Source organism: Halichoeres trimaculatus, unplaced genomic scaffold, assembly GCF_033239565.1.
Source record: "Halichoeres trimaculatus isolate MK-OKI-2021-1 unplaced genomic scaffold, fHalTri1.1 fHalTri1_scaffold_20, whole genome shotgun sequence".
Taxonomy (NCBI): domain Eukaryota; kingdom Metazoa; phylum Chordata; class Actinopteri; order Labriformes; family Labridae; genus Halichoeres; species Halichoeres trimaculatus.
The window spans coordinates 7366678-7393328 of NW_027437198.1; the positions used below are offsets into that span (position 1 = coordinate 7366678).

General features: G+C 40.9%; 1 protein-coding gene across 2 annotated transcripts in view; it reads right to left on the reverse strand.

The window, feature by feature from the left end:
- The window catches only part of LOC141809131 (mitochondrial import inner membrane translocase subunit TIM16-like), a 170226-nt gene that overhangs the window by 10517 nt on the left and 133058 nt on the right, over positions 1–26651 (reverse strand). For both annotated transcript variants that reach the window (XM_074695969.1, XM_074695967.1), the window contains exons 10-16: positions 3754–3808; positions 3612–3669; positions 1498–1643; positions 1303–1401; positions 1092–1196; positions 841–1000; positions 576–751 (exon numbers count right to left, since the gene is read on the reverse strand). In XM_074695969.1, the coding sequence (XP_074552070.1) occupies positions 576–751; positions 841–1000; positions 1092–1196; positions 1303–1401; positions 1498–1643; positions 3612–3669; positions 3754–3808 (799 nt within the window). The remainder of the gene's footprint in view (positions 1–575; positions 752–840; positions 1001–1091; positions 1197–1302; positions 1402–1497; positions 1644–3611; positions 3670–3753; positions 3809–26651) is intronic.

The following is a 26651-nucleotide window of genomic DNA, read 5'->3' on the forward strand; positions in this document are numbered from 1 at the left end:
TTCACGGCCGACTGCTTTTCCAACTTTGGACAGTACAACAGAGGGCTAGTGAATAGACTGGTCCTGAATCCAGGCGCATTACCAACCATCCACCAACAAACCTGGGACCCTGGAAATGTGAGTATTTCAAATGCTGTGTGCTGTGGAGCAGATGTAAGAGCTTTTCCTCAGTGCCCCCCCTGTCTTTGTGTTAGCTTCAGGATGCTAACTTTAGCTGCGGTTAGCCTGTTGTTTTAGCCTGTAATGTCACGGTAAACGAGCTTCGCTGTTTTCCAAACATTGTGCACTCGGAGCTCGTGGCACCGCTCTCAGTGACGCGGAACAGTGGGGCGGTATCAGCGGTGGCTCATTTACATATGAAGGACACGCCCACTAAATCAGAGCGTTCTGAACAGAGGGGCTATGAGAGCCTGGAAGCAATGCTGCTGTGCTTGATTTGTTGGCTTTTTGGACCAAAACATGTTACTACCATTTCATGAAGACATCAATGATCCACATTAAACTGCAGAAAAGGAGCATAATAGGGGACCTTTAATAAAATCTGCCCACTCATTAATTTCCAGTGACTGTCTTACCTCAAAAACAGCGATCTGACCACCAGAGATGGACAGAGGCACAGCCACACGTTGGCTGTTGACACAGAAGCCGTCACACTCTCCAGGTGTCGTCAGGTTGAGGCCTTGCACATTAGTGATGTGTGTGTCCCGATGCATCACTGCACCCTGGATGTGACGGAACTTGGAGGTGGGCCCTGCATCAGAGATCTCTCTTTGTTAATACAGACACATCGTTATGACGTGAACACATTTTTTTATTACTGCGGTGTTTGTGTGTTTGTACCCAGCATGCTCTGGATGGCTTTGGCACTCTGGCTGGGACTGGGACTTGGGAGGAAGCCTGAGGAGAGGCCTGAGGTGGTGGAGGGAGAGCGGGACGGGGCAGCACTGCTGCTGGGGGTGCTGAGAGGGCTGCTGGAGGTGGAGCAGCCGCGCGCTGTGTCCTGAATTCACACAAAAGAAAGAGATCCTGATGAGAAAGAATTACTTCTTTTATTTTTGTGGGCTGCTGTCAGTCTGTAACGGTTCTCCAACCTCCTTGCTCCCCCCAGTGGCCAGCTCCTTCTTTGCAGGCGTCTGTTTTGTTGGTGAAGCTTTTGCTTTAGGCTGCTTGGCAGGATCAAGACTGACTCTCTCCACCTGTTAACAAAAAAAACGTTTTCAGTTGTTAGTGAAACACTTTTTTAAACATCTGTACCACACAAGATGAGATGAACTAGTTCAGAGCGGGGTGATAACTCTTCACCTGCTTGTTCCCTCCCTTCCACCACTCCTCTGCTGACATGGCTGGAGTTGTACCCACTGTGTCCGGGTAGAGGTCATCATGAAACTCCTGGCCCGAGTGCTGCAAATATAAGACACATGCATTAAAATATAACACCTGAGAGTGTGATGGATCTAAAAATTTTTTTAAAATCAGTGTCCCTGTGCCTTTACACACTTTGCGAGGGACTTGGTAGCTGATTGGCACGATGCAGCTGTCTGTCAGCTGCAGAACACGCATCACTTCGCAGGACATGACGTCCAGTGCCAGCTTGGGCACCATGGCAACCCCTCGTGTTGAGGCGTCCGTCAGACAGTGGCTCACTTCAGGGATAAGGACAAAAAGAGAGTGATGAGAAAAACCACTGGCACAATACTGGCACTTCAAGTTTTTCCTCCCCAGCTTACCTTCCAGATCAGCAAAACAACACTGATTAGCTGTAGTAAGACTCCAGCTGCAGTCAAAGCTGAGACAGTGCATTAAGGGGGTCAGTAGCTCCCGATAAGTCAGAACTATTAATATCTGCTAACAGAAAGCTAGCATAGTGGGAAGCTCAGAGGATTTGTGCTTTTCTCTTAACCTTGTAACCATGGGCATACCATTATAAGTTGTTTCATTTTATGCCGTTTTTGTAGTTTTTAAAGCTTTTAAGTATTCCATCTTAGTGTTAAATTTACATTGGTAAATATTTCCTTTGTTCCATCATGTCTGCTCCTGTAGCTCCTCCAGTAGACATATCCTTTGTAAAAACATTATAGTGTTAAACAAACATTGCAGTCATGCCTGTTTCTTTCATATTTCATTGTATGTCAATATTTGAAGATTTTTATACATCAAGCACATATCTGTTTAGAAGAGTATTTTCCATATTTTTTAAGCAAATGGTGATCCCAAAGTTTAAAAACTTGATGTGATAGAGAAAAACTAAGATCAGCCCAAAACGGCACATGCAACCCAGCTGTTAATCTCCCGTAAATGGCTTCCAGTGGCAGCTCTATTAAAATTCAAATCTCTTCTTCTGGCTTACAAAACAATAACAAGAACGACTCCTCCCTACCTGGGATCCCTCACCCAGGTCTGCACTCCTTCTGACCCACTACTCTCTGCTTGTAAAAGATGCCTGGTGTTCCCAGGCTTCTGAATCTCTGGCCAGACTCTTCTCCTCCTAAATAGTGAAATTAACCATCTAACGCTATACGATCCACAGAGTCCCTTTCTACTTTTAGAGATGTCTAAAGATCTGTTCAAGGAACACTCAGGAACAATCTGACCCTTCTCCTCTTCAGCTGCGTTTCCACCAAGCAGTCTGGTTCGGTTCAGTATGGTTCGGTACGGTTTGGTACAGTTAAGCCTGATCCTGTTTGCGTTTCCACATCAAACTGTGCCCTCTTGTGGTAGGCGGCGTGTAAGCCGGATGCCCAAAGCCACAGCTGTTATACAATAGCGTGACGCCATAGCAGTGCGACACAGTTTACCCCGCTAATAAATCCAAAGAAGAAGAAAAATGTGACACAGTAAACGAAGAGCATAGATGAAAGACATGCAGCTTTTTGTCCTCTCTGTGACTGTCATGTAGCTCTTTGATACAAAGAACAATCAAGTTTTGTTTCAGAGAAGTCTGTGTGCCGCCAGGAGAAATACAGTCGCTGTCACACGCTAAGAGATGATTCTTTTGACCAATCAACAGTCTGCAGTGTGTTGCTCCACCTTCCGAGAATGGATCGGTTCAGTCTGGCACCCATACGAAAGGGTCCCAAAAAGTGGGACGGCTCGTCTCGGTTATTTGGGGATCTGTCCCCCGGGATTAATCAGTGGAAACGCCAAAATGTGGCGTACAAAATGCGCACTGTACCGAGACGGTCTGCTTGGTGGAAATGTGGCTTCTGTCCTCAGGGGTAGAATGAGTCAGAGGGTCTCAGGCCCAGCTCTTAGTGAATTTTCAGCACTAATCACTGAATGTTGTTGAAGGTTGAAGTATATTGTTGCAGCAATTAGTTGTGGTTACTTGGCTAGATTATTCCACATTATTAAAAAAAATCATGCATTTAATGGCAGCACATGCAGCTGAAAAACTTGTAGCACTTTGGTGCTCTAGGTTTTCTTTCTGTCTAAATTCTTGCTTGTGTTGTATGTCGCTTTGGACAAAAGCATCTGATAAATGAAACTTTAGAACTGTAGTTTTGGATTCTGCACCCAAAAAATAATTAAAAACAGCTGTCCGACCTAACTCAACAAACACTGTGTTCCCCAGTTTAATCTGAGCAGTTAGATTAGAGATGAGGAGGATTTACCTTGTGAGAGGAGAGGCTCTGAGGAAGACACCTCGAAACAATCGATCACAGTGTCTCCCTGTGCAAGAAAGAGCATCATTAGCTTTTATTTTCAGCACAACTACACAAATGAGTAAAATTTAAAATCAAATCTGAATCTTACCATGCCGGCCAGAATCAGCAAACCCGTGTCATCATCATAGAGAGGGATTGCCGACCTGCAAGCAAAAAGAAAGAAGACACAGAAGTTTTAGTTTTACAAAGCAGCCACTAGATGGAGCAGCACACTTTATTTTCACAGTGAAAGTGGTTTTTGTAGGCAGGCTGTGATTCCATTCCTCCACTGATCCTAATCTGCAGATTAGTTTAACACAGTTTAAAAAACTTCATCCAACTATGTTGAATATGTTAAGTCAAACAAATACAGAGTCAGACTCAGTTACATTCAATAATTCATACTCCTTAGTGCTTTGAGCCCACAAATAAAGACCCAAATAAGATTAGTATCAAAGAAAAATACATACAAGGACACTTGATGAAAAACACACCAAAGATGGTTAAAAAGTGATATTTAATTACACTGATGCTCAATCTAATCAGAGTACAGTCGTCATAAGGGAGGGAAATTGGAAAACACCCATTATAGTGTCATGGAGTCAGAGGTGGGATGTCTAAATGAGGAGTTGGAATGAGACACCAGAATATAAAAGGAAAGATGTTCTGTTCACTATCACTCTGACGAAGAACGGCGCCAAACACTCCCAGCTGTAAACTACAGAAACACATTAGAGAATGTTTGCTCATGAAACCTATTACTAATGGAAACAAATATTCGCTCTGACCCTCAAACTTCCGCCCACGCAGGCTCCAACACGGACACAGTCACCTGCCTCCTCATGATCTGAAGTAAGAAGATCGGGGAATTAGGAAACTGAATGAGCTTTAACTCACTGGGGAAAGTACAGTGGGCCGTTGTAAACAAACCAAACAGGAAATCCTGGCTTATGCCGGGGCATTCTTTCACAAACACAAACACAGCTGCCAGCTAGTCCCAGCTTTTCTACCTCTTCACCCTCCTTCATATCGCGTGGTGGTCCGTCTCCTCATCAGCGAGAGACGTTCTTTTCCTCCAGACGGGAAAAGAGCTCAGCGAGTGGCGACTGATCCGACCACTTCACCTCTCAGGCCGCAGATAGGCCCACTGAAGTGGAGAGGCCGTCTCTGTGATTGCTTTATGATGATGACCTTGTGTAATGATACTATTCTAGAGAGAAACCACAACATTGACTGAGAATGACACAATGGTGATGTAATGCTCCGAGTATGACACCATAATGACAGACTTCGTTTGGGTATCTTAAGGAGCAGCAGAGATTGACACGCGATGGTTTGTGTACATGTGTGAGACTGACAGGGAAGGAGAACGTGTGTGTTTGTTTAAATTTGTAGCACAAGACGGTTTTTCCCTTTTTGACAAAGAAACACACACAATCTCTGGATCAACACTCACTGAAAACCAGCTGCCACGAGTCTGTGGTTAGAATAACTAACATCCTTTTGTTGTATTCACAAACGCTGACCAGAAGTCTCAGTTTCATTGTCTTGTAATTTGCTCTTATTTATTTATTTATTTATCTGTTGAAGTAATTTCACTTTTGGCAGATTTGCAGCAGCAGCAGATGGAGGATCCACTGAAAGCACATAATGAGAGCAAAATGAGGGCATAAACTAATCTGCCAAGTGGAAACAGTTTGGAAAAATCAAATGTTACTTTGCGCATGTGGGTTAAAGGTCTCATTTATTGCTTTCCCACAAAAGGAATTTGACGTGTAAGAACAGATGTATTAGAAAGAGAGGTAACTTGAGCTCTCGTGAGGACTTTTTCTCTGAATATGAAACAGATTTAAGTTAATACTGATTCTTCTCTGTGACTAACAAAAGCAAATATGACCAACAGATTGGAGGATTAGAGCCACATTTAGGAAGAAAGGAAACAGATTTTGAGAACAAAGTATTAAATTTACAAGAATCCAGTCGTAAGTTGAGAAAAAAGTCACAAGTTTATGAGAATGAAGCCAGAAGTTTGGTCTGAGTTAACGTAGATGCTATTTTGCCAACAGCATGTAGTGTGGTTCTTGAGCAAAAAAAACTTGAGCATCTTATACAGTTACACTTTTAAATCCAGGACAAGGATTTGACTGCAGCGCCGCCTTCTGGCCCGGAGTCTAACACACACTGTCGTGAAGACATGACGTTTAACATGACGTGTGATTGTTTCGGAAATTAACAGATATCAGATCAGAACAAATTTTCTTTGCCCAAGAAAACTTTTCACCTGATACAAGGCAACAAGGTCAGGTAATATGTAACGTTAGTGAACCCTGGTTATTTCCTGTCAGTGCCTGTTTAGCTTTCTTCTGCTCTCCTGTCCTTTGTCTGTCTGACAGTTAGGCCAGAAATACACCGGATACGTCTGCAGTGCAACTCCATTGCGCTGAGTCTTGACGACGTTTGTCAACTCACACCAGGTGAGTGTTCGGTCCGTCAAGCCGTGTGACGGACAGACAGCTGGAGTCACAGACTGAGGAGTTCCCATGCCTCCCGCTCCATTTACAAGTCCCTCTTCATTCATGTTGGGCTGTAAAACCTCAAACCTGTTGACTCCTAATCTGGCTCCGCTCAATATGTTGTAGTCAAGCTGAATACGAACTGATTTTGGCACGGTCTGTTTTATTTTGAAAGTGTAAAAGTATGTGTCTTTTTGGTACCCTCCGGTCATGACTTCCTGTCCGGCTCGAACTTCTCTACACTGAATTTATGTGTCACAGCTCCCCGTCCGTCAAAAATAGGATAGCTGCGTACTACCTGCAACACAACGGGCCAGCCACGCAGACATGCTGCAACAGAACAGACACATCCAGTGTATTTTAGCCGTTCAGCTGCAGTGTCCACCATCGCTACGAAATTAATCACAGAAATTGCTTTCAGCAGAGAGAAACACAGATCTCTCTTCTCATGACTAAACTTCATCAGCCGGTGTGGTGTTGTCATAGAGACCTTGACATGCCATAAATCAATCCGGTCCTGCTCGACCTGATCGGGAAACCAAAAAATAGCATTTAGGAATAACCTACATTGGCGCTGATAATCTCATTTTTGAAGTGTGAATTGTAATTGGGATGTAGAAGCGAGTCTTCTTCAAGATCACTTAAGCCCCGTTTCCACCAAGCAGCGAACCGCGTCCCCTCGTGGTAGGCGGGGTGTAAGTTGGATGCTAATAGCAGCATCAGTAAACATTAGTGTGACAACATAGCAGTGCGACACAGTGTATCCTGCTATTAAATCCAACGGAGAAGAAAATGTGACACAGTAAACAAACAGCAACGATGGACACATCCAGCATTTTACCTTCTCTGTGATTGGCATGTAGCTCTTTGATATAAAGACCAATCAAGCTTTGTTTCAGAGAAGACTGTGTGTCGTGAGAAGAAAATACAGCTGCCGTCGCATGGTAAGTGATGATTCTTTCGACCAATCAACGGTCTCCACTTTCTGAGATCGGATCGTCCTAAAAAGCGGGAAGGCTCGTCTCGGTTATTTGGAAATGTGTCCCAGGATTAGCTAGTAGAAATGCTGTAAAATGCATGCTGTACTAAGACGAACTGAATTGAACCACTTGGTAGAAACGGGGCTTTAGAAACTCCTCAAATCCCCTTTAGCTGTTGAGGTCAACTTCAGAAAATGATCCATGCTCCTCATTTGAGCACACAGCTGTCTGCCCTTTTGATATCCTATAATTTGGTATTTTGTTAACCATGACCTGTTGTTTGCACTTCCTGCTCACAAAATTTAAACTTCACAAGGTTACAACTTCTCATGTCCATGGTGGCCCCTCTCCTCCTTTTCCACCATCGCTGTCCCTATTTGGGTTTCAAATTCATTTACCCAGCCTATTTGTCTTTCACCAGAGAAATCTGTCCCCTACCTGTACCTCCTCTCCTCTTTCTCATCCCTCTCTCCCTCCCTCCATCCCAGCCCTGTGAAGTCAGCAGGGGCAGCCACGGTTTGTTAGAGCTGACTTTGTGTTCCCATGTCAGAGTCAGTCTGCAGGGAGTCCTTAAACACCTTCATTCCCACACCCCGTCTCTTTCTCTTTCTCCCTCCTTCTCCCACTATTTCCTCTCCCATTCAGCAACTCCACAACCCTGCACCCTGCTGTTTTTTTCCCAATCCGTGACTATTTCCCCCCAAACTGCCTCCACCTTCTCTGTGAGCTTATCTCTGTTTTTCTCACAGTGAGTGTACAACAAATCAGTTACAGTGCAGGAGCAGAGCTTTATCACTGATAATAGCCTCTGTTTACTGTCGCTTTCATGCTCCACCTCACCGCCGGCCCATTTTCCCACACATGCATGCATGCTCCTGCATATTTACACACGTAATTGCACGAGTAAATACATGTCCTTGATGATGTCTGTGCACTTGCATTAATATGAGCACACAGGGGTTGATGTTGATTAAAGGAGCAGGCTGCGCTTGTTGTGCAGATCTGGGTCACATGGTCTGACTATGAATGAATGAAAAGATAAACTATTACAGGCTCTGAGAGGAGAGGCTGTAAACAACAGTGTGTGTAATGCTGAGCCGGACACGATGATTCAGGCATAATGCTGGGTGTATGACTCAAACAGGTTAATCCACACAAACACAAGCTAATTAGCCATTAGTTTATGTATTGTTGTGTAAAGTTAAATGTCTAATTAAGGGCAATGAAAGGAAATTAAGACAGGGCAATATCACAATGTCAGAGCTTTGCACACAACTAAGGGTTTTTTGAGTTCAGCTGTGTGTGCTGTCTTTCTTAAAAGTGATAATTTTGTCATCGTCTGGTCTCACTTTTTGGAATCTGGGGGGGCATGTATTATGTTGTGGAAATAAAGCTTGAAATGAAAGTCCAGGTTATAGCAAAATAAATCTGAATTTTCACTACAGCATGGGTCTTTAAGGTTTTTCAGACCAAGGACCAACCCTTAACTGATGGAGGGACAGAGCAGGGACCCTCTTTTATATATATATAATTGTGTGTTGTGTTAAACCAGGCCTAGTACTTAATATAAACAAATCTTGTAAGTGTGCATTCAGTATTGAGCTATTCTGGGGAACGATAGAGCCAGTATGAAACATGCAGCTGTGTGATTGGCTGAGCGGTGATAGAGGCGGGTTTTCCTCTGTCTCAAGGAGCCAGAACTGAATGCTGAGTTAACCTGAGTTCAGTGTGAGAGAGCTGCTGTTGCTGTATGTGTTCATTTCTTTGGCTCCAATAAAGCCACTGAGGTGTCCTCATAGACTATAAGATGAATAAAAATTGAAATATTTGGAAATCATTACTTGAAAATATAAAAAATTGCCTAAAATGTCATGGACCTCCTGCAGTACCTCCACGGACCCCATAGGGGCCGCGGACTCCTGTTGAAAACCTCTGCACTAAAGGCTTACTTATTCTTCTGTGTTCAAAAGAGTAGCCAGATATTGCCGTCGGCCACCCCAGTGGCCAAACAGAAATACTGCTGACAATACTTAAAGCAGGGGTCTCTGACAGGTCGCTCGTGGGCTAGCATTAGCTCCCAGGCTCTTAATAAATAGCTCGCCAAGCAAAAAAAAGTAAAAAAATAATAAAAGAATAAGGACAAAGATGCAAAGAATTGTCAGTCAATCATGTTTGTATTTAAGGCTCCATTAGACCTCACCATAGACATAGTCCCCCGTCACAGGTGCATCCATTGGCAGCAGTTGTGCAACCAGAGTCTGCGCAGTAGAGACTGCGAGGGATTCTGGGAGAATCTGAGTGGAGCCGGGTGACAAAAGTAAAAATATTTTTTTTCTTTCGAGAGTCTAATCACTCCTTGACTCGACCTCCCAACGTATTTTACAGTCCCCGAAAGAAATACACAAGAACGGCAGCTGTCAATCATCGTTAAACGTGACGTAAAGCCTCGTTTTTAACCTCGTATAGCTAATGAAAATGAAACTTTTCAGAAAAAAAGAGGACTTGATTAAAAGACAGCCAAATGATATCTTCAAACCACCACAACAATCGGACGTGAAGAACATTTCTACGAGGTGTATTAACTCTCTAAAATTTGACCACAGCCCATCTGGGATGGCTGGAAAGTCAGATTTCTTAACCCATACTGCAGCCAGCCACCAGGGGGAACAATTTTTGTGGAGACCTCATTTCGAGCCGAGCAGGCGGATGTCCATTTTTTTTTAAAGTCTTTGGTCCTCACGAGCAGCAGCTAGTGTGTGGACTCAAGTAGCCGGCAGCTATTGTTTTCAAACTGAATGGGAACCGAAATATCGCTGCACATTTGAGTTTTCTTTTACTGTTACTAAAGCTGGTGTTCCATTTGGAAATAAACGTTCGACGAAAAAATGAAAAACAGACAAATTACAATACCCTGGTTGACAGCATTGCAGTGTCACACATGATATTAAAGGTAAGCCTAAGGTGTGAAATATGCACCTGGCAAAAAATATAAACAAAATGAATAAATATATAGATAAATAAAAAGGGGACTAGAAGTAGCTTGTGACTTGTTTTATTATTTGAAAGCTGCACTCACTCTTGAGAAGGTTGGAAACCACTGACTTAAACCAACTATTTGTTTTTTTGTTGCAACAAGCACCAAATTATATAGGAGAATTTCTTTACATTTCAATGTCAATCATTCCCCACTGTTACTATTTTAATCTGTGAACTCAGAAACACATCTTGAAGAGTCCTTTGAGAATCTGCCTTAAAGTTTTGTGAGTCTCCATCCTGTTACAAAGTTATGCGACGGACTTAATGCCACCTGTGCATATGTCAGATGTTGAATAAGGAACCTAAGTCACATAAGTTTAACTCCACCACTGCTTCTATAATTTATTTCAAAACATTATTAGGACATGAAGATTTGTTAAGATCATTTTTCTTGATCTGTGTGAAACCTGGGGGAGATTGAACACTGTGTGAGGGTTATAACTCTTCTCTTTCTGAAGCAAAACATCCAGATTGTGAGCACTGAAATGACTGAGCTCAGGGACGAAGGCTCAGGGTTTTAGCAACTTCTTATGGACAAGGAATTTTCTGAAAACAGTCTGATGTGAGTTTGATGGATGGCTTAAGGGAAGTTCATTCAAGTATCACATCTGTGAATGGCCAAAAATACAACAAGGTTTCAAAGAGAAACTAAAAAAAGCAGACTCCTTGTAGAGATCAGGGTTTGGGTTCCACAAGACAATTCCTGGTCCAGAACATAAAATCTCGACCTTTCAAAATGTACACTTGGTAGTGAGAGGTAGAGTCTGGTGGAGGTTTTAGATCATTTGGATGGGAGTCTTTTCCCAATTCCCAAGTCTCTGACTGATGTGAAAATGTCAGTTTTTACAACATCTGATGCATGAGGGGAAGTTTTGTGAGTTTTGGAGCACATGTAGCTTCTCAGAAATGCTATTTTGCTGACACCTGATAAATCTTAAAGGAAACAAAAGGGTCTTAAAAAGCTGTCCGACGTTAAATAACTTACACTTGAGATATCTTATTTCACAGAGTAACAGCCAAGTCTCACACTCTCAGGCCTCTCTGCTCCATCTCAACACCTTTCCTGCTCCTCCAACCGCCTGATGCCTCAATAAATCCCCCCCGCGCTCCGTCTGTCACTGGCACTCTCCTACTATCTGGAGCGTACACAGAACAGAGAGTGAAGAGAAAACACACCCCCTGCACACAGCTCCAGACACACATCAGAGAATGACCTTCTGCTTGTGACAGCAGCCTTCAGCACTCGCAGATATGACGGGTTTCTTATTAAAGGTATGAAAGAGCCTGAGTCAGAGCAGATATTTTATGATTATGAGAATGTGTTGTCGTTTGATAATGTCAGAGATAGCGTTAATAACCGTCTCATGAAAGGCCAGAAAAGTTATGTGGTTGACAGACAAATACAGAAGAGTTTCTGTGTTTTATTGAGCATTTGAAGTTAGGGCTGCAGGTGGAATTCAACAAAGCAAAAATGTCCAAAAGTAGGAACTAAACTCAAACATGCACACACAGACGCTGTACCATGAAAAAATACTGCACACGTACATGTTTGTGCTCACAACCGTGACAAATATCCAAAGTCATGCTTCCATGAGCACATATAGGAACTTCCAGATGCACTGATAGCATCTGACACTCTCACACAATAGTGTATTATATACAGTATATAGGTGGAGCTAATGAAAGCAGCCTGCAGAGGTATAAGGTTATGGGTCGGGGCTGTGACCAGATCAGTATCAGTCAAAGGAGGCCTTTCTCTGCTCTGTGGGACCACAGATGTCAGCTAGGCCAGCTTCACCACTAAAAACACCCCGACCAGCAAAATAAGCTCCAGGTGACAGGTAGGAGCTGGGCAGAGGACAGAGACAGGAGGCCTTTAAGGAATATGAATCAGCTGATTGTCTGAATTCAGAGATTTCTTTGGGCTAACACAGGATCATTTGATGTTGTTTATCTTTCAGAGGAAGTAGCCTTTATGATCCACATAAATCTGCAATCAAGAGCCTTCTGACTCAAATTTGAATTTTTATCTCATTATGCATACAGTTTTTATAGTTTTCTGACCTGAATGTACTTTATTTTGATGTTTTGTTGACTCATATATCAAAACTCACTTTCTTCTAATGTCACATGTTTAAATTTTTTATGCTTTTATCTACCTTCAACTTTGATCCTAAATGTTTTCATCATATTTTATTTATACAATAATATCTTTCATTTAAACTATTTACAATCTCATCATTCTAACGCTTTATCTTATTATTAAGCTGTTATTTTTAACTAGATAGATAGATAGATAGATAGATAGATAGATAGATAGATAGATAGATAGATAGATAGATAGATAGATAGATAGATAGATAGATAGATAGATAGATAGATAAAGTGCAGGAGTCTCTAAATCTTTTCTGTTTGTTTGTTTGGCCAAAAATTTACTGAAAAAAAAACATTTTTAATCACTGTAGAGCACTTTTAACTGTGTCTGATTTGTACAAACGCTCCTATACAAATAAAAGTTGACTGATTGATTTATTGAATTTTTAATAAAGTCATATTTTTGGGGTATTGCCACTCCTTTTTAAAGAGGGCAGTCAAAGTGAGAAAGGACCAGGGATGGGTACCGAATTAGGTACTTTTATAGGTACTGCCCAAATTCTGTTTGTAGTACCGAGTACCGATTCAAGAAAAATCAACAGGTACCATGTCTAGGTACCCAAACACATCCTTGTGATGGTGAGGGAATGGAAGAGTAGGCAATTTTCCATGCTGGACATGAACACAGCATTGCAAGGTTGATATGTAAAATTGAAAACCGTTGAGGTTTTTAATTAAAAAAATCTATATTTATTACCACATAAACTCACGGAAGTACTGAAAATTGGTACCACTGAGTACCGATTAGGGATGTCCCAATCAGCATTTTTTGCCCCCGATCCTGATTATTTAACATTGAGTACTGGCCGATACTGAGTCACGATCCAATTTTTGGGTTTGGGGATAAACTTTGCTGAAGAAGTGAGAAAGTGAAGCAGCACCGTTCTTTTGTTTTGTGTTTTAAAAATGCTGAATAGTAAAAAATAATAGTTAAAGCTAATTAAGTCCATTTAACTTAGTCCAGCTAGTTTTAAAGTTAAAACCCTCTGGATCCCAAACCTAACCAAAATAAAAACCAAACCAAAATAACACTTATTTTTAAATGACTGGCATTTACAAGCCATTTATCCAATCAAAAAACTGAAAACTCTGGGGTAATCGTCAGATTTTCAACTTTCCGAGGGTACCTGAATGTATCACATGGGAAGCTTGAAACATGTCTGAACATGACGCAAAAGATGGGGGAATTTCATCAACATAGTTTTCAATTTCATGCCCTCTCAGAACATTTTGCAGAAAATGACCGGTTTGCTCGCTAAATTCTTTCTCGGTTTTACTGATGAGTTGGCGTTTGGCAGCAATTTTGGCTTTATGACAGCTAACGTGCATGATCAGTTGAGAAGATCGGCAAGCATTCTAGCATTCACTGATACTTTAAAAAATGCCAAAATTGGCCTGATCTGATACAAGGGGTCGGATCAGGACATCCCTAGTACTGATACTGATTCCTAGGTACCAAACATCTGTACCGTGTCATTTCAAACAATAAAGGTACCCATCCTTAGACTGGACACACAGGAAGTACAGAGAGGGGACAGACTAGTGGCAAACAGTTGAGGCCAGGAGTTGAACTTGCAACTCTATACTCTTTACATGGGGCGCTCTTGGAATGTGAAAATAATTGGCTTTAAACATTTTGCCAAAAAGCATTTGTTTAAAAATCTGACCAGATCGAGAAGTCCCTATCAAACTTCAGACTGTGGATGAAGGTTTTGATCCTGGAGTATCAAAGTATCGTGCTGTGGTTAGATAAGACTCCTAATCAAAGCTTTAGTTACAGAAACCACAGATTTGTTCACAGTAAAATCGGACTCCTCTCCTCTTTTTCATCAGCTCCCTGGTTATGTCACTCCAGTCAGTGGGAGTGTGTAAGTGTTGATGCGTTATCACCGAGCGTGAAGGGTCTGCTGAACTGTGAACTGTCCACTTTATCAGCCCTCCTGCCTGCAGAGACTCTGAGCCTGCAGCTTGTCAAACTGTCCCCCTGCTGGCTGCCGCAGCTTCACACGGCAGCTGGAGCTGTCGAGGCCATAAAAAAAAACATTTGTATAATCACACTGAGTCATGGGGACGCTGAACAGTGGCTGTGTTGTTGGGAGGCCTTGGGTCACTGGTTTTAAAGTGTGAGAGGTCACATTAGTTACAGCGGTTCCAACAGATTCACACACTTTGGTTACAGATCAAGATGACTGGTGAATCTTTTTTTGTTGCTGTTGAAAATCAGTGTTTTACAGTGAGAGTGTCTTAAGTTATGACACTGTGTTGGGCAAAAACTGTAACAGAGGACTTTAGTCAAACCAGCTGAGTTTTCCAAAAACTTGTTCACATAAATATATGATGTGAAAGCAAATAATTTCTGTTATCTTTACTGTAACTGCCGCAGAAGCAGTTTTAACAAACACTCAACTTTAATTCATTTATTACTTTCATAATAAACAGATGTTAAAGACGAATAAGTTATTAATAACTAAGTCAATATATATAGATAAATATGGATAAATAAATAATTCATATTTGTAGAAATAGTATTCATAGTGCGGAGGCAGCGGAACCTTTGTTTGCCACTTTAAAAGGGTAGAGTTTTACTGATGCGCTCATACAGAGAAGCAGGAGTGAAGAAGGTTTGAGAGGTTTTTGGTTCCTGTAGGTTATTTGTTCTTCTCGATGCGGCCAATAAGGTAATATTTTATCACTATGTAAAACGTTTTCTTTGTAGCAAATTGTCCTTATAATACATAATTAAGTTCACATGATTGGTGCATGATTACCGTTGTAGCAGAGGAGCTGTGAGGAGTTTGAAAGTGATCTTAAAAAAGTCACCCTTCTAGATATATGCCCGATTGTAATCCACACTTTGAAATTATCAGTGCCAATGTAGGTTGTTTCAAAATGCTGCTCTGTAGCTTCTTTGTAGCTTCCTGATCGGGTCGAGCAAGGCTGGATTGATTTACAGTACTTTCAAGTCTCTATGACAACGCCATACCGGCTGACAAAGTTTAGTAGTGAAAAGACAGATGTTTTCTCTGCTGAAAACGAGTTCTGTGATTAATTTTGTAGTGATGGTGGACACTGAAGCCTGACTGTCAGACAGAAAAAGGACAGAAGAGCAGAAGAAAGATAAACAGGAGAGAGATAGTGCACCAGCTAAAGGCTAACACAGGAGCTAAACTGTTAGCTAAACAGGAGTCACTAATGTTACACATTACAGACACGTCTCACAGCATCATGGTGTCAGTAGTGCTACATATAAATGGCTACTAAACTACTGTACAAACTGACAGTTAGCTTGATGTCACATTAGCCTACAGAGCTGTCGTAGCACCAGGCTACTAGTAGCACTAAATATAACTAGCTACTGACGTACGGTGCAAACTCACAATGTTTGCTTGTTGTCACATTTCAAACAAAAGTGCTGCATGACTGTATTGATAAATATCTTGCTGTAGCTGTATTCTGTCTCTTCTTTTGTTCTAATATGCAACTTGTTGATGCCAGTCAGCTAACAGTATTTGCAACGTGAGCAACAAAGCATGATGACGTTCCTTTGTTTTGAACATTTAATCAGAACAAGAAAAAATGACAATACAATTCTGTCACACGGTCAATAAACTGTGTAGCTTTCATCCGTATTTAACATCAAACTGAATTGCTTACACCCACCATACAGTACAAGGTACAGTGATGTCACCAAATTTTGAAGCAGAGCGATGTGAATTTTAAACATGACATATAATGATGTTTTCATCACAATTTTTAATATATTTAACTTAATATTAATCAATAATAAATTTGTCTTATTTTGACTCTAACACTTGATTCATTGTGTTTTATCAGGTAAAAAGTTGACTTGACCAAAGAAAATTTGTTCGAAAATAAACACGTCTGGTTAAAAAAGTCACATTGTTACGACAGTGTGTGTGAGACTCCGGGCCAGAAGGTGGCGAGGCAGTCCAGTTACAACAGATCCTTCTCACAGCATCTTTAAATCTTTCAGCCTCAAGTTTTTGATTTGTGTAATGTGATTTTGAGTGTTTTGTATTTATTTATGCATGTGTGTCTTTTTTTTGGTTTTCACGGCTTATTAAAAGACCCGTGACCAGAATACTGTTGTGCTGGTAATTGCATCTTGAGGGGAGTCACATTTACTTCTCAAGAAATTGGAGGCAAAACATTAGCACTCTGAGGAAATGCTAATTAAACCATGCTAATTATGACAATGTCAAAATGTTTTCTCTAGCAGATATGATGAGTGTCATGCCTATTTTTACACACTGGGATAATAATAATAATAATAAATTTTATTTATAGAGCGCTTTTCAAAAAAACTCAAAGTCGCTTTACATAAAAAGTTAAAAGTGCAGATAAAAGACACGTGAACAACAGAAAACAGATAAAAACGGAAGGTTACAGTGCAAAGGTAAAAACATAGAGCTTTGAGGAGGGACTGTGGATTACTGGTAGAAAGCAGTGCGGAAGAGGTGTGTTTTTAAACTGGATTTGAAGATGGTGAGGTCAGTGGAGTTGCGGATGTTTTGAGGGAGTGAGTTCCAGAGAGAGGGGGCGGCAACTGGGATGCTAGAAGTTAGCTTATTAGCGCTTCATTAAACTTCCTATCTTGTCCTGGCACTGGAGACCCTCCGATTTATCCTCCTTAGACAATCAAAGTCGGCATAAAAATCAAAAACAACTCTTCTGATAATTATTGAGATACAATCTGCATTAATGCTTCATAAATTCTAACTGAATGACTGTAATGCAATCTGTTCATTTTCAATAACATAATTATTTTTCACTTTGTCTCCGAGCCATGCGCCCAATCAGCAGCGGTTTGATCTTTTGGGTTTAAAATGAATGAATTAAAATATGTGGAATGATGAATGCTCGGCTGTAACTAAGCAGCTGTGTCTCCCGTTTCTAAGTGAGACCATATAAGCACATGCTTTTTCATTGAGTTATTCCCGTAATCACAGTCTGATGATGACAGTTCATATGACCTGCAGAGTATCTGTTTATTCTTCTGATAACCCGCTCTCTTCCTGTCCGCATTGTCCGCTGAGACCCAACGCACTCTTTCTTTTTCAGTGTTATTACTCTTGCGTAAGGGAGTTAGACACAGATAACAGTTTTATGCACACTTTCTCTGCAGGCTACAGATGTAAGCATTACCCTGACAAAGAAAGGACTGAGGTGGAATAATCCACTGGTGATTAAAACGGATTCATGACGGAACAACACCGGATTTGTAAAACTGTCTCCAGGATGATAAATCCTGGGTTGGTTTCTAGTGTTCTGCAAATATGTGAAATGAAAAAGGCAGAGCTCTCTGTGAGAGACAGATGAGTGAATATTTCAGAGGATTTTGGACAGGGCCCCTGAAAAAAAAGCAAACAAAGGTTTGGCAACAATCAGCCCTTTCAAACTTTGAAGGTGAACAATCCAACAAAAGAAAAAGACTGAAGTGTGGCTAAAGCGAGTCAATAAACAATATATCAGGACTGATGAGCTCTGTCACCTTTGTAAACTCACAACAATCACAGATGGATTAAAACCCGGCACTTGTGTGTGTCTCATTGTGTACAAATGTTTTCATTAGCAGCATCAGAGCTCCAAGGCACGGACCACAGAATCCAAACCACAGGGTCAGAGCCGGGGCAGCGCAGATCTCAGGTTTCTGCTCACAGTGCCTGAGATCTGCATCGCAAATTCATTTGACTTTCTTCATTTAAATCTGTCATGTGTGATTTTATTCACATGAGGGGACCAGAGTTTAGGAACAGGTCCTATGGCCCCTTAGTATGTAACTCTCTGTCTCAGACACAAGTTAGAGGAGGGAGGGGGACTTTTTGATGCAGATTGACTCCGTGTGCGTTATTCTTTATTATCAGTTTAGTGCAGAGGAACTAAAACTGTTCTTTACACTTAAGTTTAATTCATTTTTATTCAACCATGTTGGTCCCATTGAGATTAAAAACTTCTTTTTCAAGGGAGACCTGGCCAAGACAGGCAGCAGCGAACACCCAAGTTACAGACAGGAAGCACAAAAAAGACAAAGCTCAGTCAACAAAACGCAAGATAATGGATTAAAACCACGTTCTGAGAAACAGCTGTTCAAACACCTGAGCATCTTATAGAACTAGCCTCCATGTCTTTAATTTTAGATCTAAAAACATTTAAGGACACCTGCTCCTTGACCTTCAAGTCATTCTTCCACTGGTACCAATTTCTGTCCAAGCATTTGGGACGTTGACAGAAATTGGGAAAGAGCCTGTGGGTACTCTGCACCCTCATCTTAGAAGGTGTTGCAGAATGACTGAAAGTTGCAGGATTTATACAGCTATGAGGGTTTCCAGGGTATTTCAGGATTCCTGTGGGGTGTGATCCACACTAAAAGGTTTTTACAATTTTACATTATTTTGCAAGATTTAATCTTCTGTGCGTTTTTACATCTGGGTAGTGAAGTATGACAATACCACACACACAGTACCACTCTTGGTTGCCATCAAGAGGAGTAAAAGCCCCTGCTAGCAGATGCTGAAAGTTTTTTCTATTATTATTTTTTTAGGTAGCAGGACAGTGGACAGAGAGGGTGAGAGTGGGGAATGACTTGCAGGAAAAAGGCCACAGGCTGGACTCAAACCAAAGCCATCCACTCAAGGGTTAACCTCATGGGGCACGACTTGAAATGGGTACCTTTCACATTTGAAACGATACAGTACTGATACCTGGTACCTGGCAATCGGTACTGGTACTCTAAGGTCCCAATTTCTGGTACTTCTTTGTGTTTATGTGGTAAAAAATATAAATTTGTTTAATAATAAAATCTTAAAGTTTTTTTAATTTAACATATTTATTCTTCAATGTATAACCTTTTAATGCCGTGTTAATGTCCAAAATGGAAAATCACCTTCTCTTCCACTCCCTCACAGTCACAAGGATGTGTACCCTAACATGATACCTTTTGATTTTACGTGAATTAGTACTTCGGTACTACTGATGGAATTCGGTTGGGACCTATAAAGGTACCTAACTTAGTACCCATCCCTAGGTGTGACTGCTGGGACATCTGTGCTCCAAGTTACAATTGTTACAACTGTTACAATTTTTGGGGTTCCGATTCAATTTAAATTGTTATTTACGATATTTGTGATTTTTAGATTTTGCTTTTTTTAACACCAGACCATGTGAAAAAGTCAAATGAGGATTATAATGTCTACAGACTGTAATTATTTTCTGTTGGAAAAAATCAAGTTTATAAACAAAGACTGAAATAAAGAATTTGAATTGGAGAAAAAAAAAAAAAAATGGACAAGAATCCCGATTCAAATATTGTCTGACAAAAAAAAAATCCCTATATATCAAATTTTGGTCTTTTTTCTCCCACCCTTAGTGACTATGTCTTACTTCCAGTAAAAATATCTCAAACAGATTTTAAGAGACAAAAATGACGCCTGGATAATTTTTATTTCAAGAAACTTGAAATAAGACACTTTTTCTGGACTTGTCAGATGAACGTGGCTCGCACTGAGTCTGACAAGATGTTTTTACTCAGAATGAGAAAAAACACACGCTTACTGTAGTTTCTGCAGTGTGGGCTATGGCTTAAACAAAACTTGGAGCATTTTAGGCCAATAGTTTAAAAACAATTTTAATGTTTTACTTCCTGTAATTCTGTTAGAGAACTCAGTCAATTTAAGTTGACTAAACTTGCACATCCATTGGAAAAACATCTCTTTCAGTGTAAATCGGACAGATTACTTTCTTATCCCGATGGTTCAACGAGTTTTTGTTCAGTGAGACTTGTTAGGATTAAGTTCCAGGCAGCAGTAAGTCTCATGAAACATCCTATAGAAGAGTTGATCCTTTGCTCCATGGGTTGAACTAAATGATGGACAGGATGCTTTTGCTTCTGGACTTAACAGCTGAGACACAGCTCTGCTTGGGGTGATCCTGGATGTACCTTTCAATCATGATGAGTTCAAGGACCCTCAGTAAGTGTCTAACCCAAGCTGCACAGTCACACTCCTGAGCAGTTTGATGTTCGTGAAGGTGCAACATACTTTCTCTGCTGTGTTTAGGTCTCTGGGTTCTGCTGGTGTGTGTGTGTGTAAGTCTTTAATAAAGGTGCTGGGTATGCTTGCCTAGCTACCTTCAGTAGCCAGTTCATTAGAAGGGAATTAGAGTTGACGCAGAGCGTTCCTGAGAGGGGAAGAAAAGCCAGGATTGTTGGTGGAGGGGGCCAGCTGTGGCTGAGCCGTAACCCAGATGACGAGCCTCTCAGATAGGCTGCCAAGCTGCTGCTCTACCCTCTCCCCTCGCCTCACCGGGCCCCGGCCACTGGCCCCTGACAACCGGCACACATGTGTGTACATGCATGCTCAGGATTTAATTAAACTCACTGAGTCTACAGTGACCCCTCTGGTATCCAACCACACTCTCCACAATCCACATACAACCACAAGCAAAGACGCCAAAGAATGAAGCAGCTTCAGCAGTAATTCTCCTCCGCCCCTCCACAGACGGGGTAGCACTTCATAACCGTTCCAACCTGTCATCAGCACAGCTTCATCTTCACATCCACACAGGCCGGCCAGATCAAGGCTGTGCCACTTTCACTTTGTCAGTCTCTGCTCCAGGAAACATGTAACCCACAAGAGGACAGTCAGAGTCAGCCTTATGTCTGATCAGTCTCAGTCTCTCAGTGTGGAAGACGCTTTGCAAAGTTTCAGAACAACCCAACACACAGCATCGTCCAACCACATGATGGACATACAGCTGTTTTACATAATGTTTGAAACGACCATCTTTTGTTCTAACAAGCACAGGCAGAGAAACAGGACGACAAACGATCCCTGAAGATTTAAACAATCTCAAAGCTATCGGTGAGGACAGAGTCTCTTGTTAAATAATAAAGACCTGTGTCAACAAAGCCAGTACAGCCTGTACATGCATGGTAAAGTGGTCCAGACAGGCTGAGCCATAAAGCAGCCAGGTCTCAGGTCATAAAGACTCTCAACAGCCTGCGCTGCTCTGAGAGGGTTAAAGAGGGGCTGATGTGGGGGTGGGTTTGTTGTTGGACGTGGGTGGGCATGAGACTGAAGTGGAGGTAAGGTTGAGCAGCTTTCACTGAGGAACATAAATCTGTAAACTGTAAAGAAAGAATGTAAGAAAGAAAAGGAAAACAGTGATGTAGATGAGTCTGATTTTTCTGTTAGCATCTGTGAGGTAACGTGCTCCTCTGAAGTGCTGGCTGCTGCTTGTTGATGACTGGAGCTCAGGAAGAGATGCGTTCCGCATTAACCCCAAGGTTCAGCATCAAGGGCCCGTCTAGATGACCATTAAATGACCTGTCGGCAGGGGCCTGGGAACTGATCAGCAGCCTAACATGCCTTTAGAAAAGAGAACAGAGAGGAAGTAACGGCACCGACGGCGCAGAGAGGAGAGGTGAGGGTCATGACTGTGACGACCCTATACGCCGTTAGACCACCGGAGGAAAGTCCGGATCTCATCACGGTTGTGTTGTAAATGCTAAACACAGACGGAGAGACACATGTTTGGAGGAAGCGAGAGAAGAGCGACCTGTTCTGAACTGTCCACTGAGCTGATGGATCATTTAATGTTATTTCCTGTCTCCTACTCATCATATATCAAGTTATCCTTAAAGCAGTACTTGGTGTCAACTTCATCAGATTTGTTTGAAAGAAAGACAAGAGAGTAAAGAGAAAGAGAAATTTGGTGGGCATAACGGTCTTGCCTAGACCTACAAAAAACTCTATTATGACCATAGTCAATTCCCAAAAGGAAGTTTGCTATTTGGACGTAAACATCGGATTTTGACGATTTTTAGCCTCAGACTGGAACATGGAAAATGGAACAATTCTTTTGTTTTCCATCCGATCAACCCCAAACTTGGCTAAAGCTTGCTACTCGCATTGACAATGAAAATTGCCAAATGGATTTTTGCTATGTCAATGGGCGTGGCCACAAATGCCCATCAAATTCACCTTTTTGGCAGCTTCATGAAAACCTTAATAGCTCTCTAGTTCAGTGTTGGATCAGGGCCAAAATGCACACAGAGGTTTAGTGTCACAGCCTCAGTGCATTTATATCACTGGTTGCACTAACATTAATGCTCCAGAGCGCCACCCAGGGGCTCAAATCTGCAACCCATCCAGCTACTATGACCTACGGGCCTGAAATGTTTTGGGCTTTCCTATCATGCCTTGACCTGTGGCTTTTTGGCTAAGCCACATGTGGGGGCCGGGACATGCTCTGATTGGCGAGCACAGGGGAAGGGCCCGTTCAACGCTGCTTGCAGCTTTAATTAGATTTGTTGTTGGAGATGGTAATTTGTAGTGATAATGTATAGTTAGCTGGTGGTTATGTGAGGTAGAATCACTTTCAGGTGAGACAAAAACCTCCGCTAAGTGTCACTGCCATGTCTTGATAACCACCCACTCACTATACATTATTCTTTCGATCTTTGTGCTTCACAAATTCACAAATCTTGTTTTTAAATAAAGAAAATTTCAGAAAGTACAAATACACGGCAAAAGATTCATGATAACTTCGACTTATAGGCAATAAATTAGCATTTGGAGAACCAGAGTTCCCAACCAGGGGTACACAAGCGCCTAGGGGTACATTGACATATTGCAGGGGGTACGGGAAAAATTTAATCATTTATTTCCAACTTGGAAGTACTGAGATCAGCCCATGATTAGGTATGTGTTTGAACAACTAGTTTCCCCAGGGAGACAATAACCTGTGGCACAGCTGCACCAAAATCAAAACAGATGTTTACCTGCAGCCAGGCAAATATGAAAGACAAGCTCAAGTGTCTCTTTAAAGCTCAGATGACTGATGAAGAGAAAGTAAAACTGCCAAAGTGGGTCTGAATATATTTTTTTTCAGTGTTTTGTTCCTGATTTTTAAAGGGGACTCATTCAACGGAGCTCCATTTTTTGCGGTAAATGTTACAAGAGTTATAAATAACAAATGTGGGTTTATTATTTAAATTTCATGTTTATTTGTTCATATTACTTTTTTATTTTCAAGACAACATATGATTTTTTAAAATGTTTGAGTTAAAAAGAAGAACATGCAAGAGAATTAAAAGTTCAAATTAAGGGGATAAAATAAAATGATTTTCATTTAATAATCGGTTTTGTTCTGTTCCACGTTTGAAGAATCATCAATCATGAGAGAGTACTCAAAACAAAAAGAAAAAGGGAGTACACAAGACAAAAAAATTGGTTGGGAATTACTGAAGAAAATCATGTCCAGATTTTCCTTTTTTCTGTTCCCTTTGTTAAAAAGTGGCACGTCTCTTTCATTAAAGCCTTTTAAATGAATGAATGAGAAAATAATCAACATAAAAAAAAGAACAAATAAAAAACAAAAATAAATAAATAGCATAGCCAAGCATATTGTGATTGTCACCAACACTTTGGTCCTACTTTAATGTTATACTCCCTTTCAGCAGACTGTCTGCTACTATTTGGTGTTAGTTGCAGGTTTGTACGATAATTTGTTTCCTGACAGTGTTGAAAATCATGACAACCCAGAACACATTTCTTATTCGGGATCCAGAATATTACCAGGATATGGATCATACTTTAACATCTGTCAGAAATGATGGTGACCTTGTCTTGTATTGTTTTGAAAAGCAATTCAACCAGTTATGATGGAGTTAAATACACATATGGTGAAAACAGCCCAATCTCACACGGAAAAAGAATCCTTTAAAAAGTCCTGGATCCAGACGGTGATCCAGATCACCTCCAAAATTTAATCACTTCTTCCTTATCCCATTTTGAACATTTCCTGAAAATTTTATCAAGATCCATTTGTTACTTTTTGAGTTATGTTGTTCACAGACAAACAAACTCTCCCAAAAACATAACCTCTTTGGCAGAGGCAATAAATTGATAATTAAATAAAAAAAACAACGATGAAAAGCAGAACAACACAAAAACAGATCCACACTCAGTCTGCTCCTTGGTCTCACTCCATTATTTGTTATGCAGAGTTTTTTCATTGTAGTTCTTTTAACGTCAGAATAAAATATTATCTGAAGCAATAACATGAAGCCAAGATCAGAAATCCTGATTATAAAACCAAACACACAATTAGAGCTTTGATGACTCAGTACAACCATAACTTCACTGATGGAAATCCTTTTTATGGCGTCATAAAATTCAAATGATTTAGTGTTAACTGGGAATTTGAGTGCTTCATAATCTCACTGTCCAACCTTGAAATACCTCCATATTAATCTGTTTATACTCAGCGAGTACACCACAAAATAGAAATCTGATGCCCTGTGCAGTGACGGTCTGAATACCAGGGCTGTAACTTCAAAGTAAAGATGCTTGGCTCGGTGAGATTTATTCTGAATAAATGGAAGATAACGTCAGTTTTAGATAAAGTCAGATTTTCCATTTAAGGAAAAGCTGCAGGTCCAAAATGTGCTGATCTGACCCGAACACGCTGATACACCCGATAAAGTGCACTTAAAAAACCAATCCACCAATAACAAGCTGGATGAATGACTTACCGCTGTTTAAAAGCAGCTAGACAGACGGTGGTTAACCGACACGAGAGACTGAAGATTTTAAAGACGCCAAAACTGAACTGTGACTTCACATTTATCAACACAGATTTGTTTCTTAGCTATACATTCATCAGTAACCTCATTTTAAAGTGCACACTGACTGACCTATCCGAGCCATTTCCAGGCCACACCGGCTTTAACATAAGTCTGTATGACTTTCCTTCATAGACTGCCAAGACTGAATTATTGGATACGCGAGAACCATAAAACCCAGCAATTTACGGACAAAAAACACGACTGTTAAATATTTGTTTTTCCTTCAAGCCTGTGTGTGCATATGAGTGAGAGGGTCCACTCAAGAGAGGGGAACCAGGAAAATAAAGAGGGAAACTCAAACCCTAAAACAATCTCTGGACTGTCTTTTTTTCCATCCCTGCTCGAGTCGAGCTGGAAAAACATTCTTGAGGCGTTCAACAGAGCGCTTTTCATCGATCGCCACTCGAACGTGTTTTGACTCCGCAGTGTCTTCCAGTTGGGCTTTATCAGAGTCTGTTAACAGAGTTTATCAGCTCCTCTGTGTCTGCCAGTCTGTGGGTCTCAGAGTGATCTGACTCATCTCTCTGTGACACACACTGTGCCGACTGCGACTATGTGTCCAAACTTGCTCTAATCTGGTCATTTCTTGTGCGGTTTATCTCTCTGTTATCCCCTCGAATGATCTCGTTCATGTCTCGTGAGTTAGAATTCCACTCTTACTGGATTATGATCTTGTACTTTTTTATTTTGGAAACAGAGCGGGGGATGTCTTCCATATCCAGTGACAAAGCCAAATTGCAAAATAAATCAGTCGTGCATGTCCACTCGACAATGAAGGAATTTGGGTGGGTGTGGGAATTAAAACACCTATGTCATCACGTTTCTGCAACTGTTACTGAGGTGCATTGTGGTAACGAGTGACTTCAAAGTTCAGAGTTTTCATTAGTTGTGCACTCTTTTTTTTCCAAGTTAGCTGTCTGTGGTCTGCTGCACTTTGTTTCCTGACAAACCTTAGCCCTTCCAGTTTTTTTAAGATAAGCTACAGCTATTGTGACCTATAAGTTAGGTGGGAGCGCAGTGGATATGTTAGCTTTAAAATGTGATGTGAAGCTACAGCCTTCAAGTTAATACCCAGAATGCCTTTGTGAAATACAATTTCTTGTCACCATAAGTAAGGAGGGTATCTTACAGATATTAAACCCTGCTTCACTATAATAAACAGTATTATAGGTGATGTTGAACTGTCTGTGCCACATGCCATAGATGTACTGTCTATCTTCAGTGGTATGGGCCAGGTGCCTGTGCTTCATGGCACAAACTCAATTTTTGGGTTCAATGACACAAACTGCATGTCTGTGCACTGTAAACCCAGATAAGTTGAGTTTACTTGAAAAATGCCTGTAAACCATTTACCTTAAAAAAACAACAACTAAGAAATGAAATATATAACTTAAGTTAATTTAACTCAACATCTCAAGTAGTTATGATGATTATGGAAAATCATTCTACTGACTGTCTTTAATCAAATAAACCTGATGCCTATTTGTTACAAATTAAAACATTAAGTAACGTTAAAAAAATGTTGCATATCACTAATAAGTTAACCTTACTCAAAACTGAAAGATGTGATATAAAAAAAATTGCCTTATGAATTAAATAAATGTAATAATAAAAACTGAGGCATATCTGAACTACTAAAATAAAAACATTTTAAAGTACAGCTGGGTCTCATATC